The sequence below is a fragment of the Theropithecus gelada genome, chromosome 19, assembly GCF_003255815.1.
Source record: "Theropithecus gelada isolate Dixy chromosome 19, Tgel_1.0, whole genome shotgun sequence".
Lineage (NCBI taxonomy): Eukaryota > Metazoa > Chordata > Mammalia > Primates > Cercopithecidae > Theropithecus > Theropithecus gelada.
In genome coordinates, this window is record NC_037687.1 from 34,468,433 (window position 1) to 34,486,639 (window position 18,207).

The 18,207-nt window shown below is 45.0% G+C and overlaps 1 protein-coding gene across 2 annotated transcripts; it reads left to right on the forward strand.

Annotated features, from left to right (window-relative positions):
* Positions 1-1,121: 1,121 nt before the first annotated feature.
* LOC112613113 (zinc finger protein 134) lies at positions 1,122-11,057 on the forward strand. 2 transcript variants are annotated; one of them, XM_025368340.1, is made up of 4 exons: positions 1,122-1,709; positions 6,531-6,616; positions 7,145-7,239; positions 7,895-11,057. In XM_025368340.1, the coding sequence occupies exons 3-4, from the start codon at positions 7,200-7,202 to the stop codon at positions 9,136-9,138; spliced, it is 1,284 nt and encodes a 427-aa protein (XP_025224125.1). In that variant the 5' UTR covers positions 1,122-1,709; positions 6,531-6,616; positions 7,145-7,199; the 3' UTR covers positions 9,139-11,057. The 2 variants fall into 2 exon arrangements, with proteins under 2 accessions (XP_025224125.1, XP_025224124.1); XM_025368339.1 differs by lacking the exon at positions 6,531-6,616.
* The last annotated feature ends 7,150 nt before the right edge of the window (positions 11,058-18,207 follow it).

Genomic DNA, 18,207 nt, shown 5'->3' on the forward strand with positions numbered 1-18,207 from the left:
TGCTCACTTCTTGGAATTCAATGTCTCCTGCTCAAATTTTGCTGTCATCTTAACCGTTTTCACCTATGACAGATATGTGTCTCCAGGTCCATTTCTTCATGTATCTGTGAATAACTACAGAATTATTAACTTTGAGTAATTTGGCCAGGCGCAGTGGCTAACGCCTGTAATCCCAGCACTTTGGGAGGCCAAGGCGGGTGGATCATGAGGTCAGGAGATCGAGACCATCCTGGCTAACATGGTGAAACCCCCGTCTTTACTAAAAATACAAAAAAAGCCAGGCGTGGTGGCGGGCGCCTGTAGTCCCAGCTACTCGGGAAGCTGAGGCAGGAGAATGGCGTGAACCTGGGAGGCGAAGCTTGCAGTGAGCCGAGATCGTGCCCTGCACTCCATCCTGGGCGACACAGCGAGACTCTGTCTCAAAGAAAAAACAAAAAAACTTTGAATAAACAATTTGCAAATGTTTTTGTCTTTCTTTCCCTATACATTCCCCCTTCTTTCATTTTTTTAAACCATAAGTAAATCTCAATTCTCAATTCAGACACTGTCCGCGTAATTGCAGGTGAAATGAGAATCACCTCCCAGCCAAGAAATGTGATCCCAATTTTCCAAATCTTTGTTTCTGGTTTCAGACAACACCTTTGCAGCCCCTGTCTTGGCACATAAAAACATTTATAATGCTTCTTCTTTTCAGATAAGAAACATTCCCAAAAGGAAATAGATATATCTCAATTTTTGGGCTAGGAACTTTCATTTGGACAAAAGAGTATTGCTCCCTTGGTTGGACATTAGTGACCATACAGGCAGGAAAGGTGCCTTCCTTGACCACCTTCTTTTGCCTGTCTTCCTCCTCATGGTTCTCGCAGGTATTTCTTTTCTGAGGAAACCAGAGGAAGAGCTCTATATTAGTCCACTTGCCTCAGGGAGCTCCAGCATCCCTCCACAGCCACTGTCTGGAGACCATTCTTCCACTCCATGGCCCTGCCTGGGGACAATTCTCTGTTAACCCTGACCCAACCGAGGCTCACAAAACTGACTCAAAGCTTCCCTCTACAGTACACATATTTTTTTTAAATGAAGGAAATTTGAGTGGACTCAGAGTGACATTGGATGTCGTGTGTCCATTTGGTGGTGTGACTTTCGGGAACATATGTAAGACTATATCCCAATATTTCGGGGATCCCTGCAGACTTCACTACACAAGACCTGGTTGAGGGTCCTTTAAGAGGAGTGAAGCCACACTCTGCCCTCAGAGTCTCAAGGCATAATTTCTCAGCGCCCCTCGCAGTACCATTTGGTCTTTGCCCAGCGTGCAGGGGAGTCGCCACAGCCACGTGCACATGAGAACTACATTGCCCAGAAACCTCTGCGCTGCGCGTCGGCGGCACTCAGGGGCGTTTCCCTGCGGACGGAAGCTCTCTGGGCGTGACTTCCGGCATCTTCCTCGCGGCGGACATCTTGTCGGCTCTTAGGTGGAACCATCGGAGCAAAAGCTCGGGGTTGCTGGGCAGTTCCGAGGTGACGGAAGCGGGAGGGTGCGGGAGGAGTGCTTGTTTGTCCTGCAGAGTGGCTCGCCAGCGAAGACCCCGCCTCCACCCCCGGGGACGAACGACCGCGGTGCCAGGGTGCCGCGACCTGGGACACCCCTCGCGGCTCTGTGAGGTCTATGAACTATGATGGCGGCGGCCGCGGTGTTGAGTCCGGCGCAGGTGGGTGCTGCGTTCCCCAGACTTTCGCCCGCCCAGAATCCTGAAGTTCCGAATGAGGAGCGCCTGTCTGAGTCCCTGCTGCGCAGGCCCCAGTGTCCAGGGCAGCGGGGCGCTGGTGGGTGGGACCTCGTTCCTAAATCTGGCATGTAAGGTGGGGGCGAGTGTGACGGGCAGAGGGGCAGCCTGCGCACAGGCTTGGAGCTGGACTGAGCCCGTAGCAGTCGGGAGCGTGTGTGAGCGGTAGTCACGCCTGCAGTGTCGCGGGGAGAAGTTGCATCTTCATTGCGAGGACGATAGGAGCCATGGCGGGTTTTGAAGGGTGGAGGGAAGGGATTTGATAAAGGATTTTTAAAGTATTCCAATGTTTGCTGAGGAGGAAACAGACTAAAGTGAGGTAGAAACGATGAAGATGGAGGCAGAGCAGGGAGACCTTTGAGGAGGCCCCTGCAGCAATCTCCAGAAGTGTTGCCGTGGTAGCTGGGCCACAGCAGTGGCAGGAGGGATTTGGGTGAGGAAGTCGTGAGATTCTGGATAGATTTTTAAAGATGGAACCAACGGGGTTTCCTGCTGCATCAGATGTGGTCGTGAGTGAATGTAGGGAGGGGAGGGTTCTCCAGGGTTTTTTTGGTCTGTTTTCCTTCGTGAACATGTGAAAGAATGGAAATTGGTAAGTCACAGCAGGGAGCACCTTTCAGGAGGATCAGGAATTGGGTTTTGGACTTGGTAAATCTAAGGTGTTCTGCGTTGGAGGTTCACATGGGTAGCTGAATATGCGGGTCTGGAGTTCTGGAAAGGGAGTTGTGCTAGAGACCTTCAATGCGTGAGGCATAAGAGTAAAGCCTGTAGTGGATCAGGTTTAGAGGGTGGAATATTAAAGATATTATCTTAGGCCGGGCGCGGTGGCTCAAGCCTGTAATCCCAGCACTTTGGGAGGCCGAGACGGGCGGATCACAAGGTCAGGAGATCGAGACCATCCTGGCTAACACGGTGAAACCCCGTCTCTACTAAAAAGTACAAAAAACTAGCCGGGCGAGGTGGCGAGCGCCTGTAGTCCCAGCTACTCGGGAGGCTGAGCCAGGAGAATGGCGTAAACCCGGGAGGCGGAGCTTGCAGTGAGCAGAGATCCGGCCACTGCACTCCAGCCTGGGTGACAGAGCGAGACTCCGTCTCCAAAAAAAAAAAAAAAAAAAAAGATATTATCTTATGTGGCCTCTGAAGTGAGAGGTAGGGTTAGGGTGGAAGGCCAGAGATGAAGGGGTGGACACTTAAGATTCCTTCCAGAAAGGAGGGGTCCTGGCATGTGAAAAGATTCTAGATGGTGGTGTTGGAAGTAAATGCTCGGGGCTGCAAAGTGAAACCAGCACTCAGGCAAAAGTTTTCTCAGCAAGGCATTTTACTTCTGCGTAAGTGTGCTGCCTGCGTTAATCACGATCACAAGAGCACACTGAGCAAAGGAGGGAAGGGGGTTTTATCTCTAACCCGTAGTCCCTACCTTCCTCTGTGTCACTCCCCCATGGACTGGGGTCGAACCGCACAATCTAAGCTGACCCAATTGGGTATATTTTCCCAAATAAGGAAGAGGGAAGGGGAAGGTGAGTTACAGTGGTGGGACATGTGGGTTGTGTGGGACGTGTGGTTTTGGCGGGGGGAATGGGTGCAAAGTGAATAAAGGAACAGATGTGAATTAATGATTAGTGTTGACGGGAAGGTTGTTTACAGTAACTAGGGGCAAGGAGGCATGGAGAACAAGAAAATTAGGTTTGAGAACAAAGAACAAGAAAGTTAACGGTAAACCTTTGAAGAGAATTTTATTATATCTTATAGTGTCAGCAAGAGGAGAGGGCTGTAGAGCATATGTAGCCTGGCCTGCACTGGAGACCAAGGTGAGGGATGCAGTAGATTTGACACCCTACAGGCTCAGCGTGCCTTCATGGGCGCTGCCTGTGGAGCAGTTCCATCCCCAACCATTGCACTGGTGCCTCAGTTACCCAAACCCTCAGGTAAGCAGAATTGATGAACATCTCTAATGAAGGATCACTGCAGCTCCCCTTCAGAGGAATATGTATCAGGTAGGCTGGTTTAGTGCAAGGACTAGTGTACACTTTGCAAGTACACAGAAGTAGGGAGCTAAAAAATGCATATACAAAGGAAGATAAGTTTATACTAGCACTTAATGATTGGTCAAAATATTAATTTGCCTTGAAGTATGTTATTACAATGGAAAATCTTACCAAATTTTGTTTTTGTTTTTGTTTTGTTTTTTTTTGTTTTTTTGTTTTTTTTTTTGAGACGGAGTCTCACTGTGTCTCCCAGGCTGGAGTGCAGTGGCGCGATCTCGGCTCACTGCAAGCTCCGCCCCCCGGGTTCACGCCATTCTCCCGCCTCAGCCTCCCAAGTAGCTGGGACTACAGGCGCCCGCTACCGCGCCCGGCTAGTTTTTTGTATTTTTAGTAGAGACGGGGTTTCACCGTGTTCGCCAGGATGGTCTCGATCTCCTGACCTTGTGATCCACCCGCCTCGGCCTCCCAAAGTGCTGGGATTACAGGCTTGAGCCACCGCGCCCGGCCACCAAATTTTCTTAAAAACTTTTAAAGCAGGCAAAACAGACCTAATTTTTTAAAAACTCATCAGTTCATTTGCATGGATAGTAGTAGCTGTTTTAAAGGCACTTGAGATATACAGACAATCCTGATACAAACAATAGCCCTATGAGGTAGGTGCTATTTTTATCCCCACTTTTAAGGTGAGGACACTCAGACACTGGTCTTTGTTTATATTCACACAGCTGGTAGGAGCCAGCACTGAGATCTGAGTATCTGAAGTTAGAGAGGTAACCCAAAATCATTCCTGCCAAAGGGCAGGGTAGACAGAGCTTAGGGAAACAGTTCATTCCATGAGATCCCACTGTGGGAACCTGCCACTCCTAGCTTCCCTCTTCTTGTGAGGTTGCCATGGTGGCAGAAACTTGTGATTCCTACCTAGATGAGTGCAGATTGTCTCACGCCCTCACTTAGCCTGACACACCCCGATTATCTCAGCAACTCAGTATGAAGAATGATAGTGTTCTGGGACTCTTCAGTGTCCCTTCTGCCTACTGTTTGAGGAGGTCCTGCAGTCACCCAAAGCTCTGTGTTGTAAATTCTGTTTTGAAGTTATGTGGAGTTTCCATTTCTGGCAAGCAGTGGGATGAAGTGTGGAACATTATCTCAGGCACAGGAACCAGCATGTGCATATACTTCACTTGAGGCTAAACTAGGAGTGTTTGGGGAACCTCAGGTCTCCATTATGTCTAGTGGGATCAGACAGCAGGGACAGGGTTTGGCCCAGAAATGGCAGCCTGAGGATCTGGGTTTCTTTACTGAGAGAATTGGGAGCCACTGCAGGTTGGGAGCTAGGAGGGAGTGATCTGACTTTGGTCTTAACTAACTTTCTCTGACTGTACAGTGAAGAAAAGACTGTGGGAGTGAGGATGAAGGAAGGAATACCACTGAGGAGCTTAATGCAACAGTTCAGATTGGACCACAGTGGTGGCTGTAGAGGTTGGAGATGTGGATGGATTCGGAATCATTTTTCTTAAAGTGAGACCAACCAGATTTTCTGATGTGGAGGATGAGAAAGAAAAGGGGAGGGGTGAAGGATGACCCTGGATGTTTTCGTCTGAGAAGATATAAATATGCCATCAACTGAGGTAACAAAGTTGGTGGTAGGAGTACCTTTCAGAGGTAATATCAGTAGTGCAGTTTGGCTATGTGGAATCTACCGTGTTCCAAAGACACTTGGGTGGAGGTGTCAAGTAGACAGCTGGACACAGAGATCTGAAGTTCAGAGAAGGGATTCAGGTTGGAGCTATCCACAGGGTGGCTGCCCAGCATGTGGATCAGGATTGAGGCTTGCTACCAATTTAGAGAATCTTTAGGTCATGGTGACAGTGCCATCAGCACACTGTAAGGACAGGTACAGCAGGGTGGAGGTAGGGGCCATCTTAGAGGATAGAAGAGGGAAGGAAGTGTCCTTGGGAGGAAGGAGAATAATAGGGTCCCAGGCCAGGTGGCAAAGTGTTCCAGAGAGAGAGTGGGTGTGAGGTGAACTACTGTAGTAATAGAAGGGAGGTGACAGTGAGGCCAAAGCCGTGCTTATTCAGCTCTTTATGTGCTCCTCAGGCTTCCATGGTGACCTTTGGTGGGACCTGTGGAGTTTCAGTCAAGCTAGTGAATTAGCCCAGAGACAGATTGGGACAGTAGGCAGAATCAGTGTGCTTGGGGTAGGTGCCCAGTGAGTGTGGGTTTTGAATGAGTTAAGTGTTGAGAAGAAGCCTGTGACTGACCTCAGTAGTACAACAGCAAAGCAGAAAAGGGCTGAGTTTATCTGAGATCTGCACATGGTTCTGGATTGCTAATTGACCCGTGAAATAGAGCCAGGAGGGGGGGAATTTAATAACTGCATTCAGGGCAACCCATGGCAGTGTGTCCATTGATCAGGACCAGATGTTATCCTGGATGCTTTATCCAAGCATTCTCTGGATGCTGTGTGCAGATTTGCATGTAGGGAAGCCGTGGAGGTACCTGTGTTGTGGGTGTCATAGATGTAAAGGAGGTATGGCCAAAAGGGTGATGTGCACATGGAGATGGAGTGTAAATTATTGAGCCCAGAGCTTTGGTACTGAGGGTTTCTGAGACAGTGCTGAGCTCAGTCACACCAAGGCCTGTTATCTCATTTGAGTTAGATGTGACAAGGAGTCCCAGAGAGAGAGGCTGCTCTTAAGCTCAGTTGTCCATCTCACACAGGGCTGTGTGACCTTCAAAGATTTATTTGTGTACTTAGGAGGAATGGGAGCTGCTGGATGAGGCTCAGAGACTCTTCTATTACGAAATAATGGCTTCTGTGCTTTGCATTTATAGTCTCCCTGGGTGAGGCCCCAGTATCCCATTTTTCTGGACTGGGCCCTACTCTTCCTTTTTGCCCTAGGGGTTGCTCTTTCCTTTCCATAGCTAGAGCATGGGCATTGCTGTCTTCTGATTCCCTCACCTAGGTCCCCTGGGTGCCAAGGCTCAGCTAGATGCATTGCCTCCTCTCTTCCCTGTGTTCCTTAACTCCTGCTGCCCTGAAGCCTTGCCAGGAAGGGTTTGGGGGTCAGGAGTCCTAAGGTGACCCAGTGAATCCTGCTTGGCCTCTCCCTGGCCAGGTGACTGTCCACAATCATGACGCCTCCGGACTCCGGGCTCTACCCGCTTCCTCTAATTGTAATTGCCTCGAGTCTGCCTGTGTCAAATCATGGTCACCACTTGTGGAGCCCTTGCACTGTTCCTGCAGCACAATTTTCTGAGGTTCATTTTGTAGTATTTGTTTCCTTGCAGTTTTGCATGGGTGGGCTACTGTGGGCTAGTGCTTTCACACTCGGTCTGTTTCATCTTTGCCCTATGCTTTGTATCTTCCAGATCCTTTGTGGTTGCTGAATTGTAACGAGAGAGAACCCTGGGTGCCTGAGAGGGCATGACTCTAGTCACAGCAGGAGGGGCTTGCACAGGCCCTGGTGAGTGGGAGCTGAGGGATGCCATAACCTCAGGGCTGGGTTCCTGTAGTTCCAGAAACCTATGTTGTGCCCATCACAAGTGTCAAGGCTAGAGGCCCTAACTTAGTTCTACCTTTTTATCCCCATTCTGTACACTCTTGTCATTTCTAATCTGACTTCTGACCCAGGGCTGTCTTCTCCCATTCTCTACCAGAGGGGCTCTTAGTAGAGCAATAGCTCTCTCTCTGCAGTGCTTTCCAAAATTGGACTACACTTACACTGATGTATCATAAGATGTGTGCATATCCTTAAATAGTCCCTGAACACGTTACTTGTTTTTAATCACATTTTCCTGGGCCTGGACACACATTTCGGCATAGCACTCACCTGTCACCCACAGTCAGCCGAGGTCCTGCTAAGAGTCATTGCAGAGGATGAAGTTGGAGACCTTGTACTACACCCCATCCTCATGTCTTTGTTTCTTGTGAGGCCATCTCCATTTTGTGACTTTTAGATTCCAGTACTGTACAGCAGCCTTTTCTTCAACCTGATCCTAGCTCTGTTCCACCAGGAAACTTAGGTACTCAGTCCTGGGTACAACAGACACACATTTGTGATGGAGTTGCCCCACCCACCAAAGTCAGCATGTACATCAATAGTATTTTTCTGCCTTCAGGTTGTTGGCATGGAGTGAAGACTGAAGAGTCATCTTCTGAACAGAGCATTTCTATAGCAGTGTCACATGTTAATACTTCCAAGGCAGGTTTGCCCACACAGACAGCTTACCCTTGTGACATATGTGGCCCCATCTTGAAAGATATTTTGCACCTGGATGAACACCAGGGTACACACCATGGACTGAAACTTCACACATGTGGGGCATGTGGGAGACAATTCTGGTTCAGGGCAAACCTTCATCAACACCAGAAGTGTTACAGTATAGAGAAACCCTTAAGAAGGGATGAAGGTGAGGCCTCAATTGTGAAGAACTGCACAGTTAGCAAAGAACCTCACCCATCAGAGAAACCCTTTACGTGTAAGGAGGAGCAGAAAAACTTCCAGGCTACTTTGGGTGGCTGCCAACAAAAGGCCATCCGCAGTAAGAGGAAGACACACAGGAGCACTGAGAGTGGGGATGCATTTCACGGTGAACAAATGCATTACAAGTGCAGTGAATGTGGGAAAGCTTTCAGCCGCAAAGACACACTTGTCCAGCACCAGAGAATTCATAGTGGAGAGAAGCCTTACGAGTGCAGTGCATGTGGGAAAGCCTTCAGCCGCAAAGCTACACTTGTCCAGCATCAGAGAATTCATACTGGAGAAAGGCCTTACGAATGCAGCGAATGTGGAAAAACCTTCAGTCGAAAAGACAACCTTACTCAGCACAAGAGAATCCACACTGGAGAAATGCCTTATAAGTGCAATGAATGTGGGAAATATTTTAGCCATCACTCCAATCTAATTGTACACCAGAGAGTTCACAATGGAGCAAGGCCTTATAAGTGCAGTGATTGTGGGAAAGTATTCAGACACAAATCTACACTTGTTCAGCATGAGAGTATTCACACTGGAGAAAATCCTTACGATTGCAGTGATTGTGGGAAATCCTTTGGCCACAAATACACCCTCATTAAACATCAGAGAATTCACACTGAGTCAAAGCCTTTTGAGTGCATTGAATGCGGGAAATTCTTTAGTCGAAGTTCTGACTTTATTGCACACCAGAGGGTTCACACTGGTGAAAGGCCTTTTGTGTGCAGTAAATGTGGGAAAGACTTTATCAGAACCTCCCACCTTGTTCGACACCAAAGAGTTCACACTGGAGAAAGGCCATATGAGTGCAGTGAATGTGGGAAGGCCTACAGCTTAAGCTCCCACCTCAATCGGCACCAGAAAGTTCACACTGCAGGCAGGCTTTAGGAGTGCTTTGAATACAACAGGACTCATCAATCAGATGTTGAATTTCGTATATCTGAACATTGACACAAAGGAGATTCCTTATGGTGCCAGGTATGTAGGAAGCTTCGAGGGATATGTTGCACTTTCTGACCTGCTCAGGTTTTTTGCCAGTTTTGTCGCTGTCAATGCCTGTGGCCGAAACCATCTTAACTCTACCAGCTTAGATACCCCAGCATTGGGGAACGCAGGGTTTTGTATTCTCCAGTCCCTGGAGAAAATCATGAGATGCCTGAGTTCATTGGGGGTCCTCATTCCGTTCTGTATGACAGGTATAGGTATGGACATGATCCATCTTTAGCCACGAGGGTCTGAGCTGTATCTGCTGGTGGCTTATACAGAAGGTTTACTTTCTTCATGGATATTCTTGGTCTCACATACTTGTATTGAGTTTTTTCAGCCTCCAAGTCACCTGGCCTGGGAAAGTACTTGCCTCATGTTGCTCTGGTTTGTGATAATAAAGGCTTTACAATTTAAGCCACTTTTAATCTTGGGGGTTCTTACTGTCTGGAGTGGATTGAAAACAGACTCTGCCAAACTGAAGACAGCCTTTGTGGGGCACCTCCAACTTTGCCTCAAATGGGACAGTGGGTTGAGGGAGAACAGTTCTTAGTTCAGTTTTGATGTTAACTTCCATAGCTGACAAAGCTTGTTAAGTAAGAATTCAGATGTTGTGTAGACCTGATTTGTCTGGACTATTTGAGAGCCCATATTTCACCTTGAGGAGGGTGCCGCTGCTGTGACAGCCTGCAGTGTTTTGAAACAGCATGGATTGAGTGTCTTGTTTCCAGCATATGTCCCTTGTTCCCCAACACTGTTGAGGGAAAGCTGTTCCTCAGGACCTGCCGGGTGGCCATATTCCCTGAAGGCCTGAATCTGGTACACAGGCCACTGTTGGTAAGATCTAAAACATCCAGTAGGGAAACAAAATTGATAAATATTGGGTGTGGATAATTGGGATTGGGGAGATTGCGGCGAACTAGAGGGGAAGTACACATTGTAAAAACACATCCACAGACAGTCCAGGCACTGAGGCTGGATGGGATCAGGTATCCAGAAATCTCAGGATCTCCAGGGCCGTGTTACTGTTAGGTCAAGATCACTGGTGCAGCAACGAATGTAGTTTTCCTAGATTCCTCTGCCTCCCTGGGCTCTTTACCTGATGTCTTTGCTGCACAGGCAGTAACCCTGGGAGTAAAGAGGTGTGGTGGTCCAAAGAAGTAGCTTTTGTGACCAGCTGGGATTTCTGGTGATTCTGTTGGCAATGATCCTCATTGTTTGCCAGCTTTTCTTACTACTGAGGAAGAGATTGTCTTCCCAAGGTATTTGGAGTGATAAGAGTCACCGTAGTGATGTAGAGTCACTCTTAATGATGTCCAGTTGTCCAATTTCCAATAGAAGTGGGACACCCAGATTTTTTAAAGGGATAACTTTTTATAGGTTCACTGAGGTGTAATCAACATGCAATATATTGCACGTATTTAAAGTGTACCAGTAAGTCTTGATACACACACACACACTTGAAACTATCACCCTATCAGTGGTGTCGGACAGATCTGTCACCCCAAAGTTAACCTCAGGCCCTTAACCTTTATCTCAGTGCTCTCCTTCCCCCAAAATCCCTAGGCAACCATTGAGTAGTTTTCACTATAGGTAAATTTGTCTTTTCTAGAATTTTATGTAAGTCTGTCTATAAAGTGTTAATTTTGTTTGTTGTCTTCATGCAACAGAATTTGAAATTTGTCCATGGTATGTATGAATAGCCCATTTTAAAATTACTGAGTCATATTCTGTATGGATATACCACAGTTTATCCATTTATCTTGATTGGTGTCTGCACTCCACACCCCATTTTTAAATACTAAAAAGCTGCTGCAAATATTGATGCATGAGTCTTTATATGGACACTTAGCTGAGAACAGTTTTTTTTTTTTTTTTTTGAAACGGAGTCTCGCTCTGTCGCCCAGGCTGGAGTGCAGTGGCCGAATCTCAGCTCACTGCAAGCTCCACCTCCCGGGTTTACGCCATTCTCCTGCCTCAGCCTCCTGAGTAGCTGGGACTATAGGTGCCTGCCACCTCGCCCGGCTATTTTTTTGTATTTTTTAGTAGAGACGGGGTTTCATCGTGTTAGCCAGGATGGTCTCGATCTCCTGACCTCGTGATCCTCCCGTCTCAGCCTCCCAAAGTGCTGGGATTACAGGCTTGAGCCACCGCGCCTGGCCAGCTGAGAACATTTTTAAGCAGAGGTTTTGAAGGTGTGGCCATGTTTCTTACTGATTATAGTAAAATATATTGGAAAAGAGATACATACAGGGAAGAATTGCGAAACAGAAAAGACCCAAGATTTGATGATTTGGGAAATTCTCAGCTCATCTGAATTGGAAAAAAAAAAAAAATTGAAATTAAGAGATTCATTTTCAGGAAAGCATGTTTTAGAGAGATAGGCAAGGATGTTTGCTATTACCGAGATCAAAACATACATTAGAACACTCATTTCTTTGAAGAGATTAAACATGACTTGTAGATCCCCTCAATACAAACAATTTGTAAGAAGTTTAAACTATTTATCAGTCATCTCAGCAAAAGCCAAAAATATAGGTAGGGAATTCCCTAGGGGGAATAATCTGCATAAACCTCTTTTCTAATGGTATGAATTTCAGTGACATACAGGAGACTCACAAAATTCTTGAAAATTTTATGCAAGTGAAAATGCTCACCTTGGGTCTAAAGGAACCTTGAAAGTATGAAGTTAAAGGGTGTAGACATGTAAAGTGTGAAGTTAAAGGGTGTAATATTCTATACATGGGACTGGCTGCAGAAACAGGTGCAAGCCCTTGCTGCCTTTCATGAGAAAGGAAGGATGACTCAGAGCAGAGGAGAGTCCATTGGGCAGAGTCCTGAACCACGTGATATTCCCATGTCTTGACTCCCAGTGGCATTTGCCAAAGTAGATTTCAAATTTTCTTGGGATTGGTGGTTCCATTTGTTTGTTTTCCCTCCTTCCATTTCCTCCCTTTTTGAAACAATGCATATACATATAACTATTACCCTAGGTCTTTCCCACCCTTTTGTTTGGGAGCAGATAACTAGTTTTCTAGTTTTACGGATCCAGACGAGACAGGAATAGCACTGGGTGGTCACAGGAGGATGGAAAATCTCAACACCCTGGTTTTGGTGCGGCTGAAAAAAAAAAGAAAAAACCCAAACAACAGCTAAAACAGGAACTAGGCAAAGAAAGCATGGGATAATAGAAAACCCAAAACGAAAGAGAAAACTGCCAGAACCCCAGTCAGGGTGACATGTCCATGACTCTTCCAGTCAAATGCAAATAAGGGAGGAGGGGTGGTAATCGGGGGTCCCTGAAATTCCCTCCTTTCCCAGAATACCTAACGATTACCCCGATTAGAGGAACACCCATACAATTAGAAACCCAAACTTCATTTTGCATGACTTGCTCTCAGGAGCACTCCCACACTTCTCTCTTGTGTATACTTTTGCTTCACAATAAAAGCTCCTTGCCTTTGCTTCATTGTGACTCGTCACTGAATTCTTCGATGGTGTTAAGAACCTGGATACTGGCTGGGTCTGGGGTCTCACCAACAATGTCCAGTGAGCCCCCCCAACAACACAAGAATTGTGCCCCAAGATGAGATTATACCTAGAGCTCCATCCGTACCGGACTTAGATAATTTAGATGAGATTGGAGACTTTAGCTCAGTGTGGAGGCGCACACCTGTAATCCCAGTTACTCAGGAAGCTAAGGCAGGAGAATCGCTTGAACCCAGGAGGCAGAGGTGGCAGTGAGCCAAGATTGCACTACTGCACTCTAGCCTGGGCTATAGAGGGAGACTGTCTCAAAAAATAATAATAAAAGACATCAAATTTTGGAGGGAAAATACTTACTGGTGAACTGAAAACAACAGTTCTGGTATGTGGGATAACATATTAATAGCCTTGATCATTTTGAATTTCATAATCATAAATGGGATTTTGTGTTTTTTGTTTTGTTTTGTTTTTGGTTTTCGAGACAGAGTTTCACTCTTGTTGCCCAGGCTGGAGTGCCATGGCATGATCTGAGCTCACTGCAACCTCCGCCTCCCGGGTTCAAGCAATTCTTCTGTCTCAGCCTTCCGAGTCGCTGGGATTCCACAGGCATGCGCCACCACGCCCAGCTAATTTTGTATTTTTAGTAGAGACAGGGTTTCTCCATGTTGGTCAGGCTGGTCTTGAACTTCTGACCTCAGGTGATCTGGCTGCCTCGACCTCCCCAAGTGCTGGAATTACAGGCGTGAACCACCATGCCTGGCCTTTTGGGATTGGTTTAAAGAGCTGTGGAAGACAATTGAGCAATTACCACAAACAGATTAGCGACGGAGTTCCTAGTATATTTGAAAATGAATAAAATTGTTCCTGAGAAAATTAACAATAGTGATCTCAGTCTAAATTATAGAGTAAGTGATTCAGAGAGGATAATATGCCACATATGCATGGATTTGTTTAAAACAGTAGTAAATTAGCACTGTAAAAATTGAAAAAAAATAGAACAACAACAATTAGGTTGATGAAGCACAATAAGAGACTAATGAAAAGGAAAGAAATGAAATTAATATCAAAATGTATAAAATAAATGTAAGCCATATACAAGCATGCCAAATTAACTTGTGAGATTAACAAAGATTGTATTAATTGGAGAAAAAGACTAGGAGTCTGCAGATCCTAAAATTACGCTTAACACTAAGCCTCTTACAAACTTCAAGTTTTCAAAAAGGCTCAAGGTTTTCTGGTACAGAGGTACTGTGGGAGCACAGTTCAGATTTAACTTAAGAACATTACATTATTTAGGCCAGGCGTGGTGGCTTACGCCTGTAATCTCAGCACTTTGGGAGTCTGAGGCGGGTGGATCATGAGGTCAGGAGATCGAGACCACCCTGGTTAACACAGTGAAACCCCGTCTCTACAAAAAACACAAAAAATTAGCCGGGCATGGTGGCAGGCGCCTGTAGTCCCAGCTACTCGGAGGCTGAGGCAGGACAATGGCTTGAACCCGGAAGGCGGAGCTTGCAGTGAGCCAAGATCCTGCCACTGCACTCCAGCCTGGGCGACAGAGCAAGACTCCGTCTCAAAAAAAAAAAAAGAAAAAAGAAAATCACAGTCTTTAGGAAACTAGCTATTTATCAGACAGTGTATGTGACCAGAGTAAATTTTGCCAGAATAAGCCATCTTATGATGTCTAGATGACACACTAAATACTTAAACTGATTCAGAATTACCTGAGCTACTTCAACATAGGACATAGCAAAATACTGATAATTACATTGCTATATACTTATAAAAGATACTTTCAGCCAGCAGCAGTGGCTCACACCTATAATCCCAGCCCTTCAGAAGGCGGAGGCAGGCGGATCATTTGAGGACAGGAGTTCCAGACCAGCCTGGCCAACATGGCGAAACCCTGTGTCTACTAAAAATACATTAGGCAGGCGAATCGCTTGAATCTGGGAGGCAGAGGTTGCAGTGAGCAGAGATTGTGCCATTACATTCCAGCCTGGGCGACGAGCAAAACTCCATCAAAAACAAAACAAAAAAAAAAACATGCTTTCAAATCTGCCTAACAATTATAGCCTCAGAGTCCTTATATTCAGGATTATCTATTTGTAACTTACAACTTTTTACAAATATTTTTCTTAAACTAAACTAGAAAGAATGTTTGGTCTTGCAGGTGTCTCAGAATCTTTAGTAAAATACCCCTACAGATTCTATTTTGAAATCATGATTTTTTAAAAAGCAAAAATGTTTATTTCCAATTAATTGCTACAGAGATGCCAAATGTCCACTCAGTAGTTGTGAGTAAAACAATTTGTCTTATTGCTCTTCACTTCACAGGCAAATAAACTCTTTGAGTGATTGTGTGAAGTTCAGAGTATTTGGTCAGGGATGAAATGGAGGCTAATAAGAGAAAACATAGGTTATAAGAGAAAACATGAAATAGAGATTCTAGGGGCACTAAAGCAAATGCATGAGGTAGTCTATGCTGCTGGGTACCTCATAGTATGTTCCTTCTGAGTATTTGTATTCCAAACCTCTAAATTACAATTTTTTATATAACATTTCTTACTGGATTCTCCAAGATATAGTCTACTTTTTGAAGAATATGACATTATATAGAAATAGTGGTTACTTACCAAATGGTATTTGCTACTAGGAAAGTAGCATCAGTTTTTGGCATGGGCATCTGAACTCTGAGAATAAGGCTTGGGATTCCATGACCTCATCTCCTTGCTGGGAAATGATGGTAATTTTATTCTTCCGCCTGTAATTGCAGTGACAGTGTTTCCAAGAGGATTGGAGACAATCTCTAAAAAATATTTTTTTGAAGTTAGAAAATTATAGAAAATTATTAACATTAATTACTGGAGTTATCCATTTAGAATGATATCATACCTAAAAGAGAAAATTATCTGTGAAATGAGAAAAAATAAAGGTCGATAGAGGAAACAGTTCTAAGACATGAAACATGTAAGTTGAACCCTTGGCTATGCTAGAATCTTGGCTCCCATGAAATTCTTTTTTTTTTTTTTTGAGACGAAGTCTCGCTCTGTCGCCCAGGCTGGAGTGCAATGGCGCGATCTCGGCTCACCGCAACCTCCACCTCCCAGGTTCAAACAATTCTCCTGCCTCAGCCCCCCGAGTAGCTGGTATTACAGGCGCCCACCACCATGCCTGGCTAATTTTTGTATGTTTAGTGGAGACAAGAGTTTCGCCATGTTGGCCAGGCTGGTTTTGAACTCCTGACCTCAGGTGATCCACCCACCTCGGCCTCCCAAAGTGCTGGGATTACAGGTGTGAACCACCACACCTGGCCTAAATTCTTATTTCTACAAAGTGTGACATTTTTTCATTCATATGAATGGTGACAAATAACAAACTTGTAAGGAAAGAGTAAAAAGAGAGTACAAAGGTGGAAGAGTTGAGGGAAAGCATTACTCAACATCTTATCTGGTTCACAGGCTCTTCTAGATTTGTATTTACAGCAGTGAACAACCTACAAAGAAATGTATTCTCAAGTAGTCTTTATTCAAATTGAGAGATGTGGTCTGGAAATAAAGAAAATATTGGAAAACATACACTAAGTTATTAAGAGACAGATTCTATGGAAAATACCAGAATATCAGCACCAAGTAATAACAAACATGTGAAGTAGGTAGAATTTCTATAGGAAATAGGTCAGGGTTGTCCTTGTAGTGGAGATAATATTTGAGCATGTATTTAAGCAGAGCAGAGAGAGAGAGTGATTTGTAAACACAGGGAAAATGTGCTATGGAAAAGAAATAGCCAGTACAATGTCGAAAAAGCAGGAGCTTGCCTGGAAGTGAAACAAATCATGTGGTCAAAGCACAATTCAAGAGTGGCTGGTGATGGTTTTTATACCATAAAAAATCTCCCCAGTGTGCACAATTACCCGTATATCCATTTACATGTCATTATCTCAGACCTCCTTGTCAGCTATCTTCTCAAACATATTCTTCCTTGCCGTTGATTACACTGCCAGGTCATTGACTGCTATCCTGTGAAATACTTGTTATTTGGACACTTATTCCTCCGCATAAAAGGGTTTACAAGGTATGCCACTTGTGGCTTCACCTGCAGGGAAAATTTTGATCCCCAACTATCTTTCAAGAGGACGCAGAATATGACTCTGAGGCAGCCACAATTTTTTTTTTTTTTTTTGAAATTTATCTTTTTTCCCACCCTGCCTTATGGTGCTGACACAATCTTTTTTTATTACTAAGTTTTTGTTTGTTTTTTGTTTTTTGTTTTTGTTTTTTTTTTTTTTTTTGAGACGGAGTCTCGCTCTGTCGCCCGGGCTGGAGTGCAGTGGCCGGATCTCAGCTCACTGCAAGCTCCGCGTCCCGGGTTCGCGCCATTCTCCTGCCTCAGCCTCCCTAGTAGCTGGGACTACAGGCGCCCGCCACCTCGCCCGGCTAAGTTTTTGTATTTTTTGGTAGAGACGGGATTTCACCGTGTTAGCCAGGATGGTCTCGATCTCCTGACCTCGTGATCCGCCCGTCTCGGCCTCCCAAAGTGCTGGGATTACAGGCTTGAGCCACCACGCCCGGTCTATTACTAAGTTTTTAAGAGCACTTTTAGGTTTGCAGTAAAATTAAGGGAAAGGTAAAGAGATATCCATATACTCCCTGCACACCTACATATGCATAGCCGTCCCCTCCTCCTCCCGCCAACCCCAACCGGAGTGGCACATTTGTAACAATTGTAAACCTACACTGACACATCATTATCACCCAAAGTCCCTACTTTACATTAGGGTTCACTCTTAGTGTTGTACATTCTGTGTTTGGACAAAGGTACAATGACACGTGTCCACTATTAGAGTGTCATATAAAATAGTTTCATCGCCCTGCTAATCCTCTGTGCTCCGCAAATTCATCCCTCCTACCCTTCTAAACCCCCAGCAACCACTGATCTTTTTGCTCTTTCATTCTTTTACCTTTTCTCAAATGTCATTAATTGGAATCATACAGCATATTGCCTTTTCAGATTGGCTTCTTTCATTTAGTGGTATGCATACAAGGTACCTCCATGTTTTTTCATGTCTTGATTCATTTACCTTCAGCATTGAGTAATGTTCCATTGTCTAGATATACTACAGTTTCTAATCCATTCACTTACTCAAGGACATTTTTGTTGCTTCCAGGTATGCCAATTTTGGATAAAACTGCTATAAACATACATGTACAGGTTTTTGTGTGGACATAAATTTTCCATTCATATGGATAAATTCTGAAAAATATGGTTACCACATTGTATGGTAAAAGTGTGTTTAGTTTTGTAAGAAACCACCAAAGTCCATTTCAAAGTGGCTGTACAACTTTGCATTCCATCCGCAATGAGAGCTCCTGTTGCTGTACATTTTCTCAACCATTTGCAATTGTCAGAGGTTGTTCATTCTAATGGATGTGTAGTGGTATCTCACTGCTGTTTTAATTTTCACTTCCCTGATGACATATGACAGGG